This window comes from Schistocerca americana, chromosome 3, assembly GCF_021461395.2.
Source record: "Schistocerca americana isolate TAMUIC-IGC-003095 chromosome 3, iqSchAmer2.1, whole genome shotgun sequence".
NCBI lineage: Eukaryota > Metazoa > Arthropoda > Insecta > Orthoptera > Acrididae > Schistocerca > Schistocerca americana.
This window is the reverse complement of record NC_060121.1, coordinates 388,251,584-388,268,921: the sequence shown is the minus strand read 5'-3', so window position 1 is coordinate 388,268,921 and position 17,338 is coordinate 388,251,584. Positions and strand designations below refer to the sequence as shown.

General features: G+C 40.8%; 1 protein-coding gene across 1 annotated transcript in view; it reads right to left on the bottom strand.

Moving 5' to 3' along the window:
• Positions 1–2,577: 2,577 nt before the first annotated feature.
• Positions 2,578–17,338, bottom strand: part of LOC124605510 (alanine--glyoxylate aminotransferase-like) — a 115,859-nt gene continuing 101,098 nt past the window's right edge. The window contains exon 7 of the mRNA XM_047137247.1: positions 2,578–3,090. Within this exon, the coding sequence (XP_046993203.1) occupies positions 2,940–3,090 (151 nt within the window). The 3' untranslated portion in view covers positions 2,578–2,939. The remainder of the gene's footprint in view (positions 3,091–17,338) is intronic.

The following is a 17,338-nucleotide window of genomic DNA, read 5'->3' as shown; positions in this document are numbered from 1 at the left end:
GTATCAACAAAATATTTTCGCATTTGGAGGAGAAAGTTGGTGATTGGAATTTCATGAGAAGATTCTATCGCAATGAAAAATACCTTTCTTTTAATGATGTTCTGTCCAGATCCTGTATCATTTCAGTGACACACTCTCACATATTTCGCGATAATACAAAATGTGCTGCCCTTCTTTTAACTTTTTTGATGTACTCCATCAATCCTATCTGTTAAGGATCCCACATTGTGCAGCAGTAATCTAAAAGAGGATGGAGGAGCGTAGTGTAGGCAGTCTACTTAGTAGATCTGTTACATTTTCTGAGTGAGTGTCCTGACAATAAAACATAGTCTTTGGTTAGCCTTCCCCGCAACATTTTCTATGCATTCCTTCCAATTTAAGTTGTTTGTAATTGTAATTCCTAGGTATTTAGTTGAATTTACGGCCTTCATATTTGACTGATTTATCGCGTAACCAAAGTTTAACGGATTCCTTTTTGCACTCATGTGGATGACCTCATATTTCTCATTATTTTGGGACAACTGCCAATTTTCGCCCCATTCAGATATCTTTTCTGAATCGTTTTGCAGTTTGTTTTGATCTTCTGGTGACTTTATTAGTCGATAAATGACAGCATAATCTGCAAAAAACCTAAGACAGTTGCTCAGATTGTCTCTCAAATCGTTTATATACATAAGGAACAGCAAAGGGCGTGTAACACTACCTTGGGGAATGCCAGAAATCACTTCTGTTTTCTCGATGACTTTCCGTCAGTTACTATAAGCTGTGACCTCTCAGACAGTGATCTAAAATCTCATCATAACTAATGGTGTGAATAGTATTGGCTGGCAGATGAGAAAGGTGTTTAATGATTAGTGCTCTTGGGTAGGTTCAGCAACAAGTCACTGATAAGATCAGGATGGTCATGCAGGTGTTTCACTGAACACACAAAATGAGTGCCATCTTCCGCAATGCACTGTATGTCCAACATGTTGTCCACCAAGGTGAACCACATCACTGGGTTGTCCTGTTGTAATGGTGGCAGCTTCAGAAAATTACCTGGGGTCAGTGCCTACAGGGGTGTAGGAAAGGCACGAATCATGCGGGGGTTCTGCACAGTGTTCACTGACACAAACTGTCGTTCGGTGTCAGGCGATGTGGTGTGTTGAACATCTGGTAGCTGTGCAGTTGAGACATGGTGTCCAGTCCTTGTAGGAAGGAAATCTGTATGGTCACACCACGAGCATGGCATGGCAGGCACGGAAGGACCAATGGCTGCTGTAGACGAAATCTTGAGCAGAGGTGTGAAATCGTGATTGAGTGCCGAGTGACAGGGCAGAACCGTGGCAGGTGTGTCGCTTGAGGCATGTGTGGAGTGGCCCAGCATAGTTGATGAGAGCATCCCTTTGACCACTTTAAACATTAGATCACTCTGAGATGAGGGCAGCCATGTGTGTGGACCCTGAAACCGGACAGCTGTGTGGTCCATGTTGGAGAGCAGTAGAAACTTGGGTGAGGGGAATCCGGAACCTAGTGCTGGAGAAACATCCTGTCAAGCCCAGAATACTGTAGAAGATGTGTGCAACTATATGTACAAGACCCAGTGTGGCGTGCTGGCAGAGGCTAGGGTCATCTGGCTTGTCAAAACAAACACTGGAGACACGAACGTTCCTGGTGTATTAGTAGCACATGTGGTAAAGCATTGTGCTTCACATTCGAAGGTTACTTATAAATAAATAAAAAACTTTTTTAAAAATTTTAAATTCAGTGCATTAATGTGATCTTAGTAAATGGGTGGGTACATTAGCTTAATTGTTTTAGATATAAATATTTGTCATGTATTATTGTTTTTCTGACATGTCCTACATCCTGGAGGACCTCTGTACTATGGATCAATTGGAATGAAAGTAAATCTAATCTAATCTAATCTAATGTAATCTAATAATGTGCACTGCTGGAAAAACTGGAGGTTGTGACATTATCTATTGGCATGAAACCGGTGATACACAGTGAGCGAATGCGATGTATTTTCACAACTCGGGGTCACCAATGGGGGTTTTCTAGCTATAGTGACTGACTGCACACAAAAATCTCCAACTGATTAGGATCAGGCACTTCTATTATGACTCATATAATTATGTGAGACCCAGGAAAAACATTACATACTATAACAAATCAAACATCTACACCAGAGTCAAAAACACACAACAACCAAAGAACACTGAGTCCAAAGACAATTTACTTACTTTGCACATGGCAGTCAGCAGTTACTGGTGGTCTGTGGTCGCCACAGCCACCATTCAGACATGCACACAAACAAATATTGTATACATAGCCTGTAAACTGATTCATTTCACTTTTTCATATAAATTATACAAATGATCTATAGAACATATCACTAACTAACTTCTGAAACAGGTCTCACTCATCTGGCTTGCACAAGTTCTCCAGTCCTACTGTTAAGACAGATAGTATCATTACCAGCCCTTTGTAATTGATGTACCCAGTTCTTCTGAAGTTAGATCATGTCTCGTATGCCACTCTCCAATAATATCATAATTGGGCAATAGAGGATTTTTGCAATTCCAAAGAGATAACTATTTCTCATATACAGATTTATTTGAATAATTTTTTCCTTTTGTTTTTTACATTTTGGTAATGTAGTGTTACATTTTTGATCTATTTTAACATCGTATCAAAATAAGCGAAGAATAAAGCAGAAAATTAATCCATGACATTATGAAGGAAACCAAATAATTCAAGTGTTTTGGGTAATGTTTCTCCTTTGGTAACAAACAGACTTTTTTACACATTCTTTGGCATAATCAGCAGGAGAAAAATTTAGTGAACTTTTTTGTGGTTTTGAAAATAATTTATGTGAATAGTCACGTTTTTGCACAGATATTATTTGAAACTGGCTTTGGAAGTTCTTGTGACTAAGAACGCTTCTGTTGCTTGGATCATTCACTTATTTTACAATGTTCTATTGCATCCTTGAGGACTTCCAGAGTGAAATCAGCAGTGTATGGGTTTGCATTGCTTCCCATAAGACCAATTCTGTGTACCTGTTTTGCTGTTTTGCCAAATCCTCCAGGCAGATCCATTTTGTAACTGTAAAATAACATAAGAATGATGTAAGGCTTTTATGTACCTGAAAACAATGACAGTAATAACCAAATTAATGTAAAGCACACACACACACACACACACACACACACACACACACACACACACACACACACAAAATGAAGGTCTTCAATGTGAGACTGTAGAAAGGTGTGAATTCCAGGTTCAGATACAAGTGTATATATGAGATATGTGATATAATAAAAATTGGTTTTTGTCTCCTTGTTTGGTTACTATAACAAAATGTTCTTCATTACTTTATAAGAAATATTGTACTGAGCAGGGAAAAGCCAAGCTTGAATCTAGCCTCTTGAAACAGTCTGAACCCTTGATGTATGATAGAGCATGTGACCCATCTTCTCCTACTATAGAAGAGACATCCCAATGTTAATGACTGTGTGATGTAAGTGAGAAATTCATGAAAGCAGTAAGTAAATAAATAAATAGCTTTTACTCAATTTAGACCATATGCAGTTTTGCTTCCTTCTCCTGCCTATCAATTGTTTTATGTCCTGGCAAGCAGGTCTTAAAAAAGGATGATACAACAGGTATATTTACAAAGATTGACAGATGCAGTGATCAAATCAGTGTCTCTTTTATACAGTAAGTTCCCTTGGACTGGGAAGTTAGAGAGAAAACCAGTACTTCATCACATCAAGAAACCTCTTAACTGCGAAGGTGCAAAAACTATTAAATAGCCTACACTGTCGAAACAAGGCAGCATTTAGTTACCTAGCTATAAGCTAAGTGAGGTTGACCATAATACTTGAAAGTGCCTGGGTCTGTGAGCTTAATTCGGTTAAAACTGTCCTTATGAGGAATGTGAGGTAGTTTCTAAACCGCTTCATTGGTTCACAGCATTCAAGTTGGATAATGTTGTGGAAGCTGCACAATATTTCAATGACACAGCTACTCGTCATCTTTAGGTGTAGCACCTGAAGATGACGAGCATCTGTCTTGTCGAAATATTGTGCAACTTCCTCAACATTATCCGATGCAGCACCCATGAACCAATAAAGCAGTTACTACATCGGGAAAGTCTTAAACAGCACAGTTTCTAAACTCCTCTGTAGCAGAATTGCTAAATATCCTTGTTGCCTTAGTAGGTAAAGGCAACAATGTAGCAAATTCCAGGCAAGGAAGGTAAGAAAGTTTTCACAGTATCAGCTTGTAGCATGAACATGGAATATAATTAATGAAGGAGAAAATGACAGTACAATGACCATATAACAAGATGCACTGCTCCCAAACCCCCTACAGCTTTCTCATGATTACTTGTACTGAAAATTAACTTGTATGTGTATAGCTTTTATTTTTGTGGAGCCTAGGTAGTGATACAGATTGCCTTGACCAATCTGTTTCTGCTCAGCTGTGTTCTCCTTCCCAATCTATCCCCTTAACAAATGTGCATGATAGAACATATGTTGAGTAACTGCAAACTCAACTTCGGTCTATAAATGAAAGCAAAATTGCTCATATAACAGCTGAACAGCTGTACTAGCATACATTCTGTAGAGTTTTTCATATGGAATTTCAAGTTTGTGACATCATCAGAAAGGAGAGAGAGATGTTTGAGAATATAATGCTGTACGAGACAAATGTGCTCATTGACACAGTATTGGCCTGAGACAGCAGGGCTTAAATGAAATTGTCCTCATGGATTTGGAAGAAGTATTAAATCTGAAACATACCAAACTTGTTATAAACATGTAAATGTATATACACTGAATTGCATTAGATAATTCTTAGGCTGTTGTAGTCATGCATCATCAATTAGGAAGCAGTTGACAACTTTTCTGACACATTACTGCACTTCTGGTGTGCAGAAATTTTATTTTATATATCATTTTGAATTATTAACAAACATACATAGCATTTGGTTCCACCAGGAGATTTGTCATAGAAGTAGTTGGAGTTGTGTACCAACAAATCCCTTAGTAGCCTCTTCAACTGAACTTAATTAATAGATAAACTTTTTACAGCTGCTGGCAAGTTAAATGTTTCTCAATAGTTGACACCTTTCTGAACCAAACTGACTTCAGATCTTTAGGTAGATTGTCCTTATTTCTAGTACTGATTACGGATACTGAGCTGTTTGTTTGAAAAAGAGACATGTATCATAAATTTCATTTAGGAATATATACATTCCAGAATGAGATTTTCACTCTGCAGCGGAGTGTGCGCTGATATGAAACTTTCTGGCAGATTAAAACTGTGTGCCCGACCGAGACTCGAACTCGGGACCTTTGCCTTTCGCGGGCAAGTGCTCTACCAACTGAGCTACCGAAGCACAACTCACGGCCGGTACTCACAGCTTTACTTCTGCCAGTACCTCGTCTCCTACCTTCTGTAAAGTTTGGGAGGTAGGAGATGAGGTACTGGCAGAAGTAAAGCTGTGAGTACCGGCCGTGAGTCGTGCTTCGGTAGCTCAGTTGGTAGAGCACTTGCCCGCGAAAGGCAAAGGTCCCGAGTTCGAGTCTCGGTCGGGCACACAGTTTTAATCTGCCAGGAAGTTTCAATATATACATTGCCTGACAAAAAAAGGAAGCACCCAGAAAGGGAAGAGGAAACAAAACTAAACTTCATAGGCTGAAGTGTATTATAAAGTTGAGCCAAATGTGCAAAGAACTTGGCAGTATGAGCCTGTTTAATGTATGATGCTGCACCCCCTCTGGCCTGGACGCATGCACTGAAGGTTGTCATAAGGCTGTTGTACCCTCTCCTGACACAAGCTGGGCTATAAGTGTTGTAACTGTTCTCGTAGTCCTTGATGTGCTGGGTACTGGCACTGGGCCAAAGCTGACTTCTGAGCTGGCCGCACACGTTCTATTGGAAACAGTTCTGGGGATTTTGCTGGCCATGGGAGTACCTCAACATAATGCTGAAAATTCACCCACACATGTGCCATATGAGGATGGGCATTGTCCTGTTGAAAAGTGGCATTACAATACTGTTCCATGAGGGGTAACACATGAAGATGTAGCATGTCCACGGTGTTCCATTTTTCTGTCAGAGTTCCACCAGTCATTACCAGCCATGATTTAAAGTGACACCCAATGGCTTCCACACCATGATACCAGGATGAACTCTGCTGTGCCTCTCCAAAAGATTGGAAGAATGGGGCCTCTTGCCAGGTCACCACCATACTCACCAACAGTGGTCATCCAGGGTGGTGCACAACTGCAATTCCATGCTGAACACAGTACAACATCATTTGTCAGCAGATCATGCTTCTCGATCATGGCATGGCTCCAAATGCAGCCATTTGTATTGCAGTGTTAGTGGCAGCTAAGCATGAGATGGTAACTGCCTAGTCTGGTTGCTGCTAGTCTCCGACCAATGGTGTGGGATGATACAGAATGTTGTAGAGAGTCCGTTACTTGTTCACTCATGTCATCTACATCTACATGGAAGGTGCAGATGTGAAGGGGCTATGATGTGCTTAGTGCACAATACCATAATTCTTTCTTATGGTAGAATAGAACTTGATGATGAGTACGCTTGCCCTTGCATTCCTATTCCAGCAATGAGCCAGGGTCATATCTCACTGCCATACAAACCCGAATATTGCACAGTCCAATCGGCCATCAAATGTATACCAGTGCCCTTTCAAACTGTCAGGTATTGATAATGCCAATTCTTACAAGTGTGTGGCATCTCCATACCCTGCACAGTGACCACTCAATGTCTGACACTGTTAATGTTCCTTATGTGCCCTACCACCCATGATAACAAAACTACCCACAAACAAGACTAATGCAGTCTGGTGGCCACTTTACTCGTCGCAGAGAATTGCATCTCTAATCATTTATAAACCTGCCAGTTGTGTGTGTATGTGTATGAAGATACACTGACATCTGATTATGTCTTCTGAATGCTTCCCTTTGTTTGTCTGGCAGTGCATATTGGGAAGCAGTAGTTAGTATCCCCAATTTCTTGAACAGGTCTCTGCAGGATGTTCTTGTGTTCACACCACAAATAATTTATATTACATGCTTTTGAACTCAGAAAATCTTAGCTTGCCTTGATTAGTTGGTGGTCAGAACTCAAGGTTTCTGTGTTTCCCAGATCCATAAAACTACTATACTACAAGTGAGGCATTTCAGGGCATGAACTTGGGTTACTTTAACAGCAATAGCTTTATGTTGTCTGTAACTGAATAGGTAAAAACTACATATTGGTCTAGATCTATACTCCTCACAACACCTTTTGGTGTTGGTGCAGGGTATTCTATGTATCACTAGCATTTTCACCTCTTCCTGTTCCAATAGTGAATAGGCTGTAGGTAAAATTGTCGTTAGTAAGTCTTTGTGTAAAGTCAAATCTCTCTAATTCTACCTTAACTGTCTTTATGTGGTATGTATGTGGGAGGAAGCAATATATTGGTTGATTCTTCAAGGAGTTTATGCCCTCATAATTTGAACTGTAAACCACACTGTGGTGCACAGTGCCTCTTTTATGGTGTCTGCCTCTAGAGTTGACTTTGCCTCTCCATGATGCTTTCATGTTTATTAAATATGCCTATAAAAATGCACAGCTCATCTTTGCATTTTCTCTATTTCCTTTGCCAGTCATATATGGCATGAATTTGAGACTGATGAACAACTTCCAACTGATGGTTAAACAAGGGTTTTGTAAGCTACTTCTATACTTGATTTATTAATTAAAGAAATGGTTGTAGCACCGTCATAAGTTGCAATATGAAGTCTCTAGCATGTCAGTTGTGAAGTGGTTTACAACTTTATCTTTAATGAAAGAAATGATTGGAATACAGTTGAAATTTGCATTAGGAAGTCTCCTATGCAACTTATGATGGTATTACAACCATTTCTTTCATTAAAGATGAAATTTTGGACCTGTGGCAGGCTTGAGATTGGTAAATATGTGTCTGCTTTATTCCTGTGTAGGCAAATTATGTTATATCTCATCCTACAAATTTATCATGTGAGGATATCTCTTGTAGTACAAGCGTTTTTTAATTTGATGTTCTGTACCTGTTTTAGATAAATGAGAATTGATCATTTGCAAAATAATTTGTGTGATACACGTGCAGGCATAAGCTGTTGTCAGCACACTGGTTGGCAAATATGAAGCCCAAAGATCGATTAGTAGGCACTGGATCAAGTACACTTATCATGAGAGAGACCAGAGACACACCTACAAGCAACATTCCACCAATGTCAGATTAAGATTCTTTATTAGTCATTCAGCATTGTTACATGCAATAGACTTCGTCAGTTCACTTAACCTATTAATTTTACAAAAAAAAAAAAAAAAAAAAAAAAAAAAAAAAAAAAAGAAGAAGAAAGAAAGAAAGAGAAAAAAAATATTTACATATTTAAGTTGATATTGGGCATTTCTAAAAATTCTTCTAATGAATAGAATGGATTAGTTAACAAGAAGTTATGAACATTGTCTTTAAATAATTTGTCAGGCTTGATTGACCCATTTTTAGACAATTTGTTATATATTTTAATTGCCATATACTTATGACTATTGTTAGTTTTAGCTAATCTATTTTGTGGCAACAGCAGAGAAGTACACATTCTTGTATAGTAGCCATGTCTTTCATTTGTTACACTTAAATTAGGTAGTTCAGCAAGTATGTAGTTAACACTGTCAAGAATATATAAATTAATTACTGTTAAAATTCTATATTTAGTGAACATTGGTTTACAATGTGTTCTATTATCTACCTTAGCCATTACTCTGATAGCTTTCTTCTGGATCACCATAATTTCATTTATTTTCTGCTATTTCCCCAGAGTATTAACCCATACCTTAAAACAGATTGAAAAAAGGCAAAGTACGCTGTCCTTACGTACTCAAATGTCACACAACACATCAGTCTCTTCAACAAATATATAACTCTTGACAACCTAACCACTATGTGATCAACATGAGAGTTCCATGTTAGACTGTTGTCAAGTACAATACCTAAAAACTTTGCCTTTTGTTTTTCTATTTTTGTAGTCTTTGATAGACTGAACCACATATTCTGGGTCTTTTCCTCATTTAATAGCAGACCATTGGCATTAAACCATGATGTTGCATTTTCTTTTGCCAATTTCATATCACTTACAAGGTTATCAAGTACATGGTTTACAGATAGAAAAGTTGTGTCATCTGCATACTTATATGTCTTTGCATCTATATTTCCTGGTAAGTCATTTATGTGTACAAGGAAAAGAAGTGGTCCCAATTTAGATCCCTGTGGCACTTCAAGTTGAACCTCGAGTATGTTTGACAGATGACTTCCTGAACTCACCACCTGGTTCCTTTTATTGAGGTATGATTTGATGAGTTTTAAACTTTTATCACATATTCCATAGTACTCAAGTTGAGAGAGCAGAAGTGAGTGGTCAACACAGTCAAAAGCTTTGCTCAGATCACATAAGGTTACCTGTGCGTGCGCATGGTCCTCAAATGCTGCTAGAATGTCTCTGACTAAGAGCTCTATGGCATGTATAGCTGACCTTCCTTTTCTGTAACCAAACTGTGATGCACTTAACATACCATTTAGTTCTAGGTACTCATACATCTGCTTATATATTATGCCTTCAAAGACTTTTCCTAGTACTGGAATTAGTGAAATTGGTCTGTAGTTTGCAGGATCTGATTTGACACCCTTCTTAAAGGCTGGAGTTACCTTGGATAGTTTGACAGGATCAGGAAAAAACCCTTCTATGAGACACAGGTTTATAGAATATGTTAATGGTGCTGCAATGTAATGTATGATTTCTTTCAATAGATTGTTTGACATATTAAAAATATCTGTACTGTATGAATTTTTCATTTCTTTGGCTATTTTAAGAACTTCATGTTGGCATACCTCTTTGAAGTGTTTCAATGATGATCCGGCCCTATTATGATTTAGGTTTGCTCTCTTCAGATAATCTATACATGTTACATTGGGTTTACTGTTCAGCTTTTTGATATCACCAGCACAGCTTACAAAATATTTATTGAATGTATCTGCTGGTATTGGGACTGTCTTGTCGAAGTTTCTGACTTCATCTTTAACAGTATTAATTACTGACCAGGCTGTTTTGCATTGGTTTTTACTATTTTTTATGAAATTTGTGTTGTATCTTAGTTTTGCTAATTGCAACTCTCTCGTATACAGTTTCTTAGTGATTTTTTCGAGATCCTTAATTTCATTAGAATTGTTTACTTTGGCAAGGCGCTTCAACAGCAGTAGCTTATTTTTTAGATTCTCCAGTTCTTTGGTGTCCAAAATTTACCTTTTCTTGTTTTATGGTATTTCTTTTGAACAAGATGGGCTTTTAAAATACCTGTTAAGTAATTGTGGAATGTTTCATAATCTGTTTGGGCACTGGAATCACAGTTTTGAAATAATTTGTCCCAGTTTGTTATGCTCAACTGGTGTGTTAGTTTTATGAGATTGTGTTTTGTTAATATTAAGGTATTAGATTTTGTTAACTTTTGTCCAGCCTTGCTCTCATCCCCTTTTATAAAATGTCTTAACTTTACTATTAACATGGAGTGGCCTGAGAAAACAAACTCCTTTACCTTGGTGGAGTACATATCACGAGCACAGTTGACAAAAGCATTATCCAAGCACGCTTGTAGTCTTGTTGGTTCTGAATTTACATGATGGAAGTTGTGCTGCCTTAGCATATTCAGTAACTTATTTACACTGGGTTTGTTACATGTTACATCAAAGCTTGAATTAAAGTCTCCCCCAATTACAGTTCCATACTGTTTCCATTTCGTTATGTAGCAGAGTACACTGTCTAAATTATCTAAAAAAGTTTTATCATCTGAGTCAGGGGAATGGTAGATACATACTATGATAAGTTTCATTATATCACATATGATCCCGGTAATTTCAAAGTGTTTCTCTACACATGCCCAACTAAGATCTAGTTCTCTACACACTATTTCATTTGAAACATAGATAACAGTACCACCATTACGGTACTGAGATCTGCAAAAACTGTTTCCATATTTATAACCTTCTGGTACATAGTATTGTATTTGTTCTGGTTTAAGCCAATGTTCTGATAGACATAAGACAGAATACTTATTCTGTGGCAATGACTCATCCAGAATTTCAACTTTATTTTCAAGACCCTGAATGTTTAAAAATAGGATGTTGTTGTGACTTATCTGTGAGTTAGCAGGCTGGTTTTTCACATTTTTATTTTCTTCTTGGCTTGAAACCATAAAAAATTATCACTGAATGACACAGGTGTATTTTTCCTTTGGCTCCTCCTTAAGCATTGCTGTGTTGCTGTTCCAGTCGTTGTTGGTTCTGTTACTGCTGCTGCTTCTGCTAATAATGATGGTGCTGCTGCTGTTTCACTTATTTCTGGTGTTTGTTGTTCCATAACTGCTGTGCCTTTCTGTGAATTATTAACATTTGGAGTGTTCACTTGCATTAATAAAATTTCACATTTGTCTTGGAGAGGTGTAGCTTCACTGATAGCAGATTTCACATTGGATTCTACAGGATACACACACTTCCTGTCCATGAGAGCTATGACTTTTCTATCATCACACTGCACATTTGAGATTTTATTTACAAGTTCTAAAATTTTGGTTATTATTACGTTTGAAATCTTTTCCCTAGATTGCTGATGTTCACAAATGTTACATTTTCAAACCGCTTGCAAATATTTTGCATCTCTTTATTTGCTGTTTCAATTTCTTTATTTACACAGGACCATTCTATCAAGTCGTAACGGTGTGGCACTGAAAAAACAATAACATTTGTTCCTCTCAGCTCATACAGTTTTCTTTTTAGCGAGATTAAGAGATCGTTTTTTTCGTTCCTAGCTATATCATTTGATCCCGCCAGGAAGATGGAAAAGTCCTTTTTGCTCAATGAGGAAATTTTTTCTTGACTCATTGACGTAGCAGCACTGAATTTTGCTCCTGGTTTTATTGTACAGTTAAAACTAAAATTCTGACTTCTTGTATGCCGAAATTCAGCGGCTGTATTTCGTCCTTGGCTGTCGGCATACAGTTCAATTTTACCGGTACTTGCTGTTCTGAGATTGCCTGGTTCCTGCCTATCTTTGCAGTAAGCGAAGTCTTGTTTGGCACTATTTATTGTGTCTTTTTTGCTCACACATGTCGATATTGTCTCAGTAGAGCAGCTTAGCGGTGGAAGATTTTTCGTGAGCACTTTCGCATATGATCTTTTACTTAACTGCTGCTGAAATATTCCATGTTTTACCTTATTCACAAAGTCGTTTGGTTTTCCACATGGTACACTCGCACTGTTAACTTCACTTTCACAATCCGTAGTCGAAAGAGCTTGAAAGTAATTTTCGTTCACTATATTTATGTTTCTTTCGCCGTTTTCTGTATCTTGTATTATCTGTTTGCGTCTTTTGTACTTCACTTCCGTCCAATTCTCCGACATATTCGTACTTTCATGGCGCGAGTTTTTCATGTTCCGTTTACTTTTTTCTTCTTTAAGTTTCTTGATATCCATCTTCAAGGAACTGATAATAAATTGTAAACTAGACACCCGTTCGCTGAGCTTTGTAATTTCATCCTTACAACTGTCACAATTTTTCTTTTTCACGGCAAAATTCACACTTTTTCTCGGACACGCACAATGAATTTTTACACTAGCCGCCATCTTGTGCTATGAATAGCATGTACACTCCTGGAAATTGAAATAAGAACACCGTGAATTCATTGTCCCAGGAAGGGGAAACTTTATTGACACATTCCTGGGGTCAGATACATCACATGATCGCACTGACAGACCCACAGGCACATAGACACAGGCAACAGAGCATGCACAATGTCGGCACTAGTATGGTGTATATCCACCTTTCGCAGCAATGCAGGCTGCTATTCTCCCATGGAGACGATCGTAGAGATGCTGGATGTAGTCCTGTGGAACGGCTTTCCATGCCATTTCCACCTGGCGCCTCAGTTGGAGCAGCGTTCGTGCTGGACGTGCAGACCGCGTGAGACGACGCTTCATCCAGTCCCAAACATGCTCAATAGGGGACAGATCCGGAGATCTTGCTGACCAGGGTAGTTGACTTACACCTTCTAGAGCACGTTGGGTGGCACGGGATACATGCGGACGTGCATTGTCCTGTTGGAACAGCAAGTTCCCTTGCCGGTCTAGGAATGGTAGAACGATGGGTTTGATGACGGTTTGGACGTACCGTGCACTATTCAGTGTCCCCTCGACGATCACCAGTGGTGTACGGCCAGTGTAGGAGATCGCTCCCCACACCATGATGCCGGGTGTTGGCCCTGTGTGCCTCGGTCGTATGCAGTCCTGATAGTGGCGCTCACCTGCACGGCGCCAAACACGCATACGACCATCATTGGCACCAAGGCAGAAGCGACTCTCATCGCTGAAGACGACACGTCTCCATTCGTCCCTCCATTCACGCCTGTCGCGACACCACTGGAGGCGGGCTGCACGATGTTGGGGTGTGAGCGGAAGACGGCCTAACGGTGTGCGGGACCGTAGCCCAGCTTCATGGAGACGGTTGTGAATGGTCCTCGCCGATACCCCAGGAGCAACAGTGTCCCTAATTTGCTGGGAAGTGGCGGTGCGGTCTCCTACGGCACTGCGTAGGATCCTACGGTCTTGGCGTGCATCCGTGCGTCGCTGCGGTCCGGTCCCAGGTCGACGGGCACGTGCACCTTCCGCCGACCACTGGCGACAACATCGATGTACTGTGGAGACCTCACGCCCCACGTGTTGAGCAATTCGGCGGTACGTCCACCCGGCCTCCCGCATGCCCACTATACGCCCTCGCTCAAAGTCCGTCAACTGCACATACGGTTCACGTCCACGCTGTCGCGGCATTCTACCAGTGTTAAAGACTGCGATGGAGCTCCGTATGCCACGGCAAACTGGCTGACACTGACAGCGGCGGTGCACAAATGCTGCGCAGCTAGCGCCATTCGACGGCCAACACCGTGGTTCCTGGTGTGTCCGCTGTGCCGTGCGTGTGATCATTGCTTGTACAGCCCTCTCGCAGTGTCCGGAGCAAGTATGGTGGGTCTGACACACCGGTCTCAATGTGTTCTTTTTTCCAGTTCCAGGAGTGTATTTAGGCCACTGCCGCTGACTGGAGGGTCTCACTCAATCATCCAGTTTAGTGTCTGTCAGTTTACTCGCAGAGCGAGTTTAGTTTGTCACCAGCTATGACAGTAGATAGTGAGCAGATTAGTGACTAACGTGGAACTACACTCCTGGAAATTGAAATAAGAACACCGTGAATTCATTGTCCCAGGAAGGGGAAACTTTATTGACACATTCCTGGGGTCAGATACATCACATGATCACACTGACAGAACCACAGGCACATAGACACAGGCAACAGAGCATGCATAATGTCGGCACTAGTACAGTGTATATCCACCTTTCGCAGCAATGCAGGCTGCTATTCTCCCATGGAGACGATCGTAGAGATGCTGGATGTAGTCCTGTGGAACGGCTTGCCATGCCATTTCCACCTGGTGCCTCAGTTGGACCAGCGTTCGTGCTGGACGTGCAGACCGCGTGAGACGACGCTTCATCCAGTCCCAAACATGCTCAATGGGGGACAGATCCGGAGATCTTGCTGGCCAGGGTAGTTGACTTACACCTTCTAGAGCACGTTGGGTGGCACGGGATACATGCGGACGTGCATTGTCCTGTTGGAACAGCAAGTTCCCTTGCCGGTCTAGGAATGGTAGAACGATGGGTTTGATGATGGTTTGGATGTACCGTGCACTATTCAGTGTCCCCTCGACGATCACCAGTGGTGTACGGCCAGTGTAGGAGATCGCTCCCCACACCATGATGCCGGGTGTTGGCCCTGTGTGCCTCGGTCGTATGCAGTCCTGATAGTGGCGCTCACCTGCACGGCGCCAAACACGCATACGACCATCATTGGCACCAAGGCAGAAGCGACTCTCATCGCTGAAGACGACACGTCTCCATTTGTCCCTCCATTCATGCCTGTCGCGACACCACTGGAGGCGGGCTGCACGATGTTGGGGCGTGAGCGGAAGACGGCCTAACGGTGTGCGGGACTGTAGCCCAGCTTCATGGAGACGGTTGTGAATGGTCCTCGCCGATACCCCAGGAGCAACAGTGTCCCTAATTTGCTGGGAAGTGGCGGTGCGGTCCCCTACGGCACTGCGTAGGATCCTACGGTCTTGGCGTGCATCCGTGCGTCGCTGCGGTCCGGTCCCAGGTCGACGGGCACGTGCACCTTCCGCCGACCACTGGCGACAACATCGATGTACTGTGGAGACCTCACGCCCCACGTGTTGAGCAATTCGGCGGTACGTCCACCCGGCCTCCCGCATGCCCACTATACGCCCTCGCTCAAAGTCCGTCAGCTGCACATACGGTTCACGTCCACGCTGTCGCGGCATTCTACCAGTGTTAAAGACTGCAATGGAGCTCCGTATGCCACGGCAAACTGGCTGACACTGACGGCGGCGGTGCACAAATGTTGCGCAGCTAGCGCCATTCGACGGCCAACACCGCGGGTCCTGGTGTGTCCGCTGTGCCGTGCGTGTGATCATTGCTTGTACAGCCCTCTCGCAGTGTCCGGGGCAAGTATGGTGGGTCTGACACACCGGTGTCAATGTGTTCTTTTTTCCATTTCCAGGAGTGTAGTTTACCTCAACCAGAATTGTTGTTTACTAGCAGTGAGAAGCTAAAATTTGTAATAGCAAGACTACCAATATTGACATTACATCAGTCTGCAAGAGGATTATTACTGATGAGCTTGTACCACAAAAAATGGACTGTATTCAACTTAAGTAAATGTTTCCAGCTCATGTAAATAAAGAACCATATCAATCCACGTGTGCGTTTGTGTTGTAGAAAGAGGATACCGGCCACCCATAACAACATTCCCTCCCTTGCTTCCTTGCAGTACAAGTCTCTACAATACACATCTAGTGACTGAATGAACTTGTTTTGTAACAGAACAATATTTCCAGCTCTGTTGTGAAACTGACTGTCCTATACTATTTAGTAGTATGAAAAATTTGCAGTCGGCATGATGTAGAGTTTCAGGTTAGAACCTCTGCATATACTCCACAAGTCACTGTACAATGCATGGTGGATGGTACATTCTACCAAAATTATCAGTTTCCTTTTTTATTCAGTTCACATATTGAGTAAGGGAAAAATGACACCCAAATTTCTCTTATCTTATTATTTTAGTTCGTATGCAAGACATACATACATACATTGGTGGCAGAATAATGATTGCACAGGCTATTTTGGATGCAAGTTCTGTTAATGTGCCCAACAGTCTTTGCTACAGCTACATCAGTTTTCTTCCAAGGATTTCTATTTAGGTTCACCAAGCATTCCTGTTACATTTACCTTAGTAGAAAGAAGTGGCTTTCATAGCAGTTTCAGAAACTACTGGATAATTTTTACATGTTGATATGAATGTTTGTAAAGTAAAGTAAGTGACCACATTGTTAGTTTCTTATCTCCAGTAAGCAATGATAACATCAGAGGTAAATTATTCTTCTAATTGTGAATTGTGTTTTATTCATCTCATGATGTACATTTGCAATCCATTTGGTTTGCGTACAGGAGACATGTCAAAAATTTGTAATTCTGTTACAATGATTCTTACATTAATAAATAATAGCACTACAATAAATAACAACACTATAAGGATATTTCTTGGAATGTGTAACACATTGTATCCAGCTAAAATTTTCAGTTTGTCCTGCATGAATTTATCCACTGAGTAATAACACTCCAGTGTCAGTACCTCATATAGCTTTCTTTTAAGTGAAACTAAATTCATCTGCATCAACCTTTTTCCCTTTTAATTTATTACAAAGTTTCATTCCCATGTATTGGGGTCCTTGTGCATGCAGTCTGAGGTGGTGGGTGGGGAACATAAAATTATCTATGTTTCTAGTATCATGTGAATGGACAAAATGGTTTCCCTCAAATAATTCATGTCAGGTGTACAAAAATATAATAATCTAATGTATTTATAAGGATGGCAGAGTTAATATTTTAAGTTTTCTAAATAATGGTCGACATGGTTCTTTGTGATTTGCAGTGCACATATTTCGAGTTACTTTTTTATGTATTTTTAGTATCTTCACTATGTTTGTCAAGATACTCTGAAAAACAATACCATACCCAATAATGTATTCGAAGTAGCTTCTATATGCTGCTTTTTGTGTGTCCATGTCTGTTGCAGTTGGCAATGCTGCTCAGTTTGTGTGCCTGCCAGTTCAAATT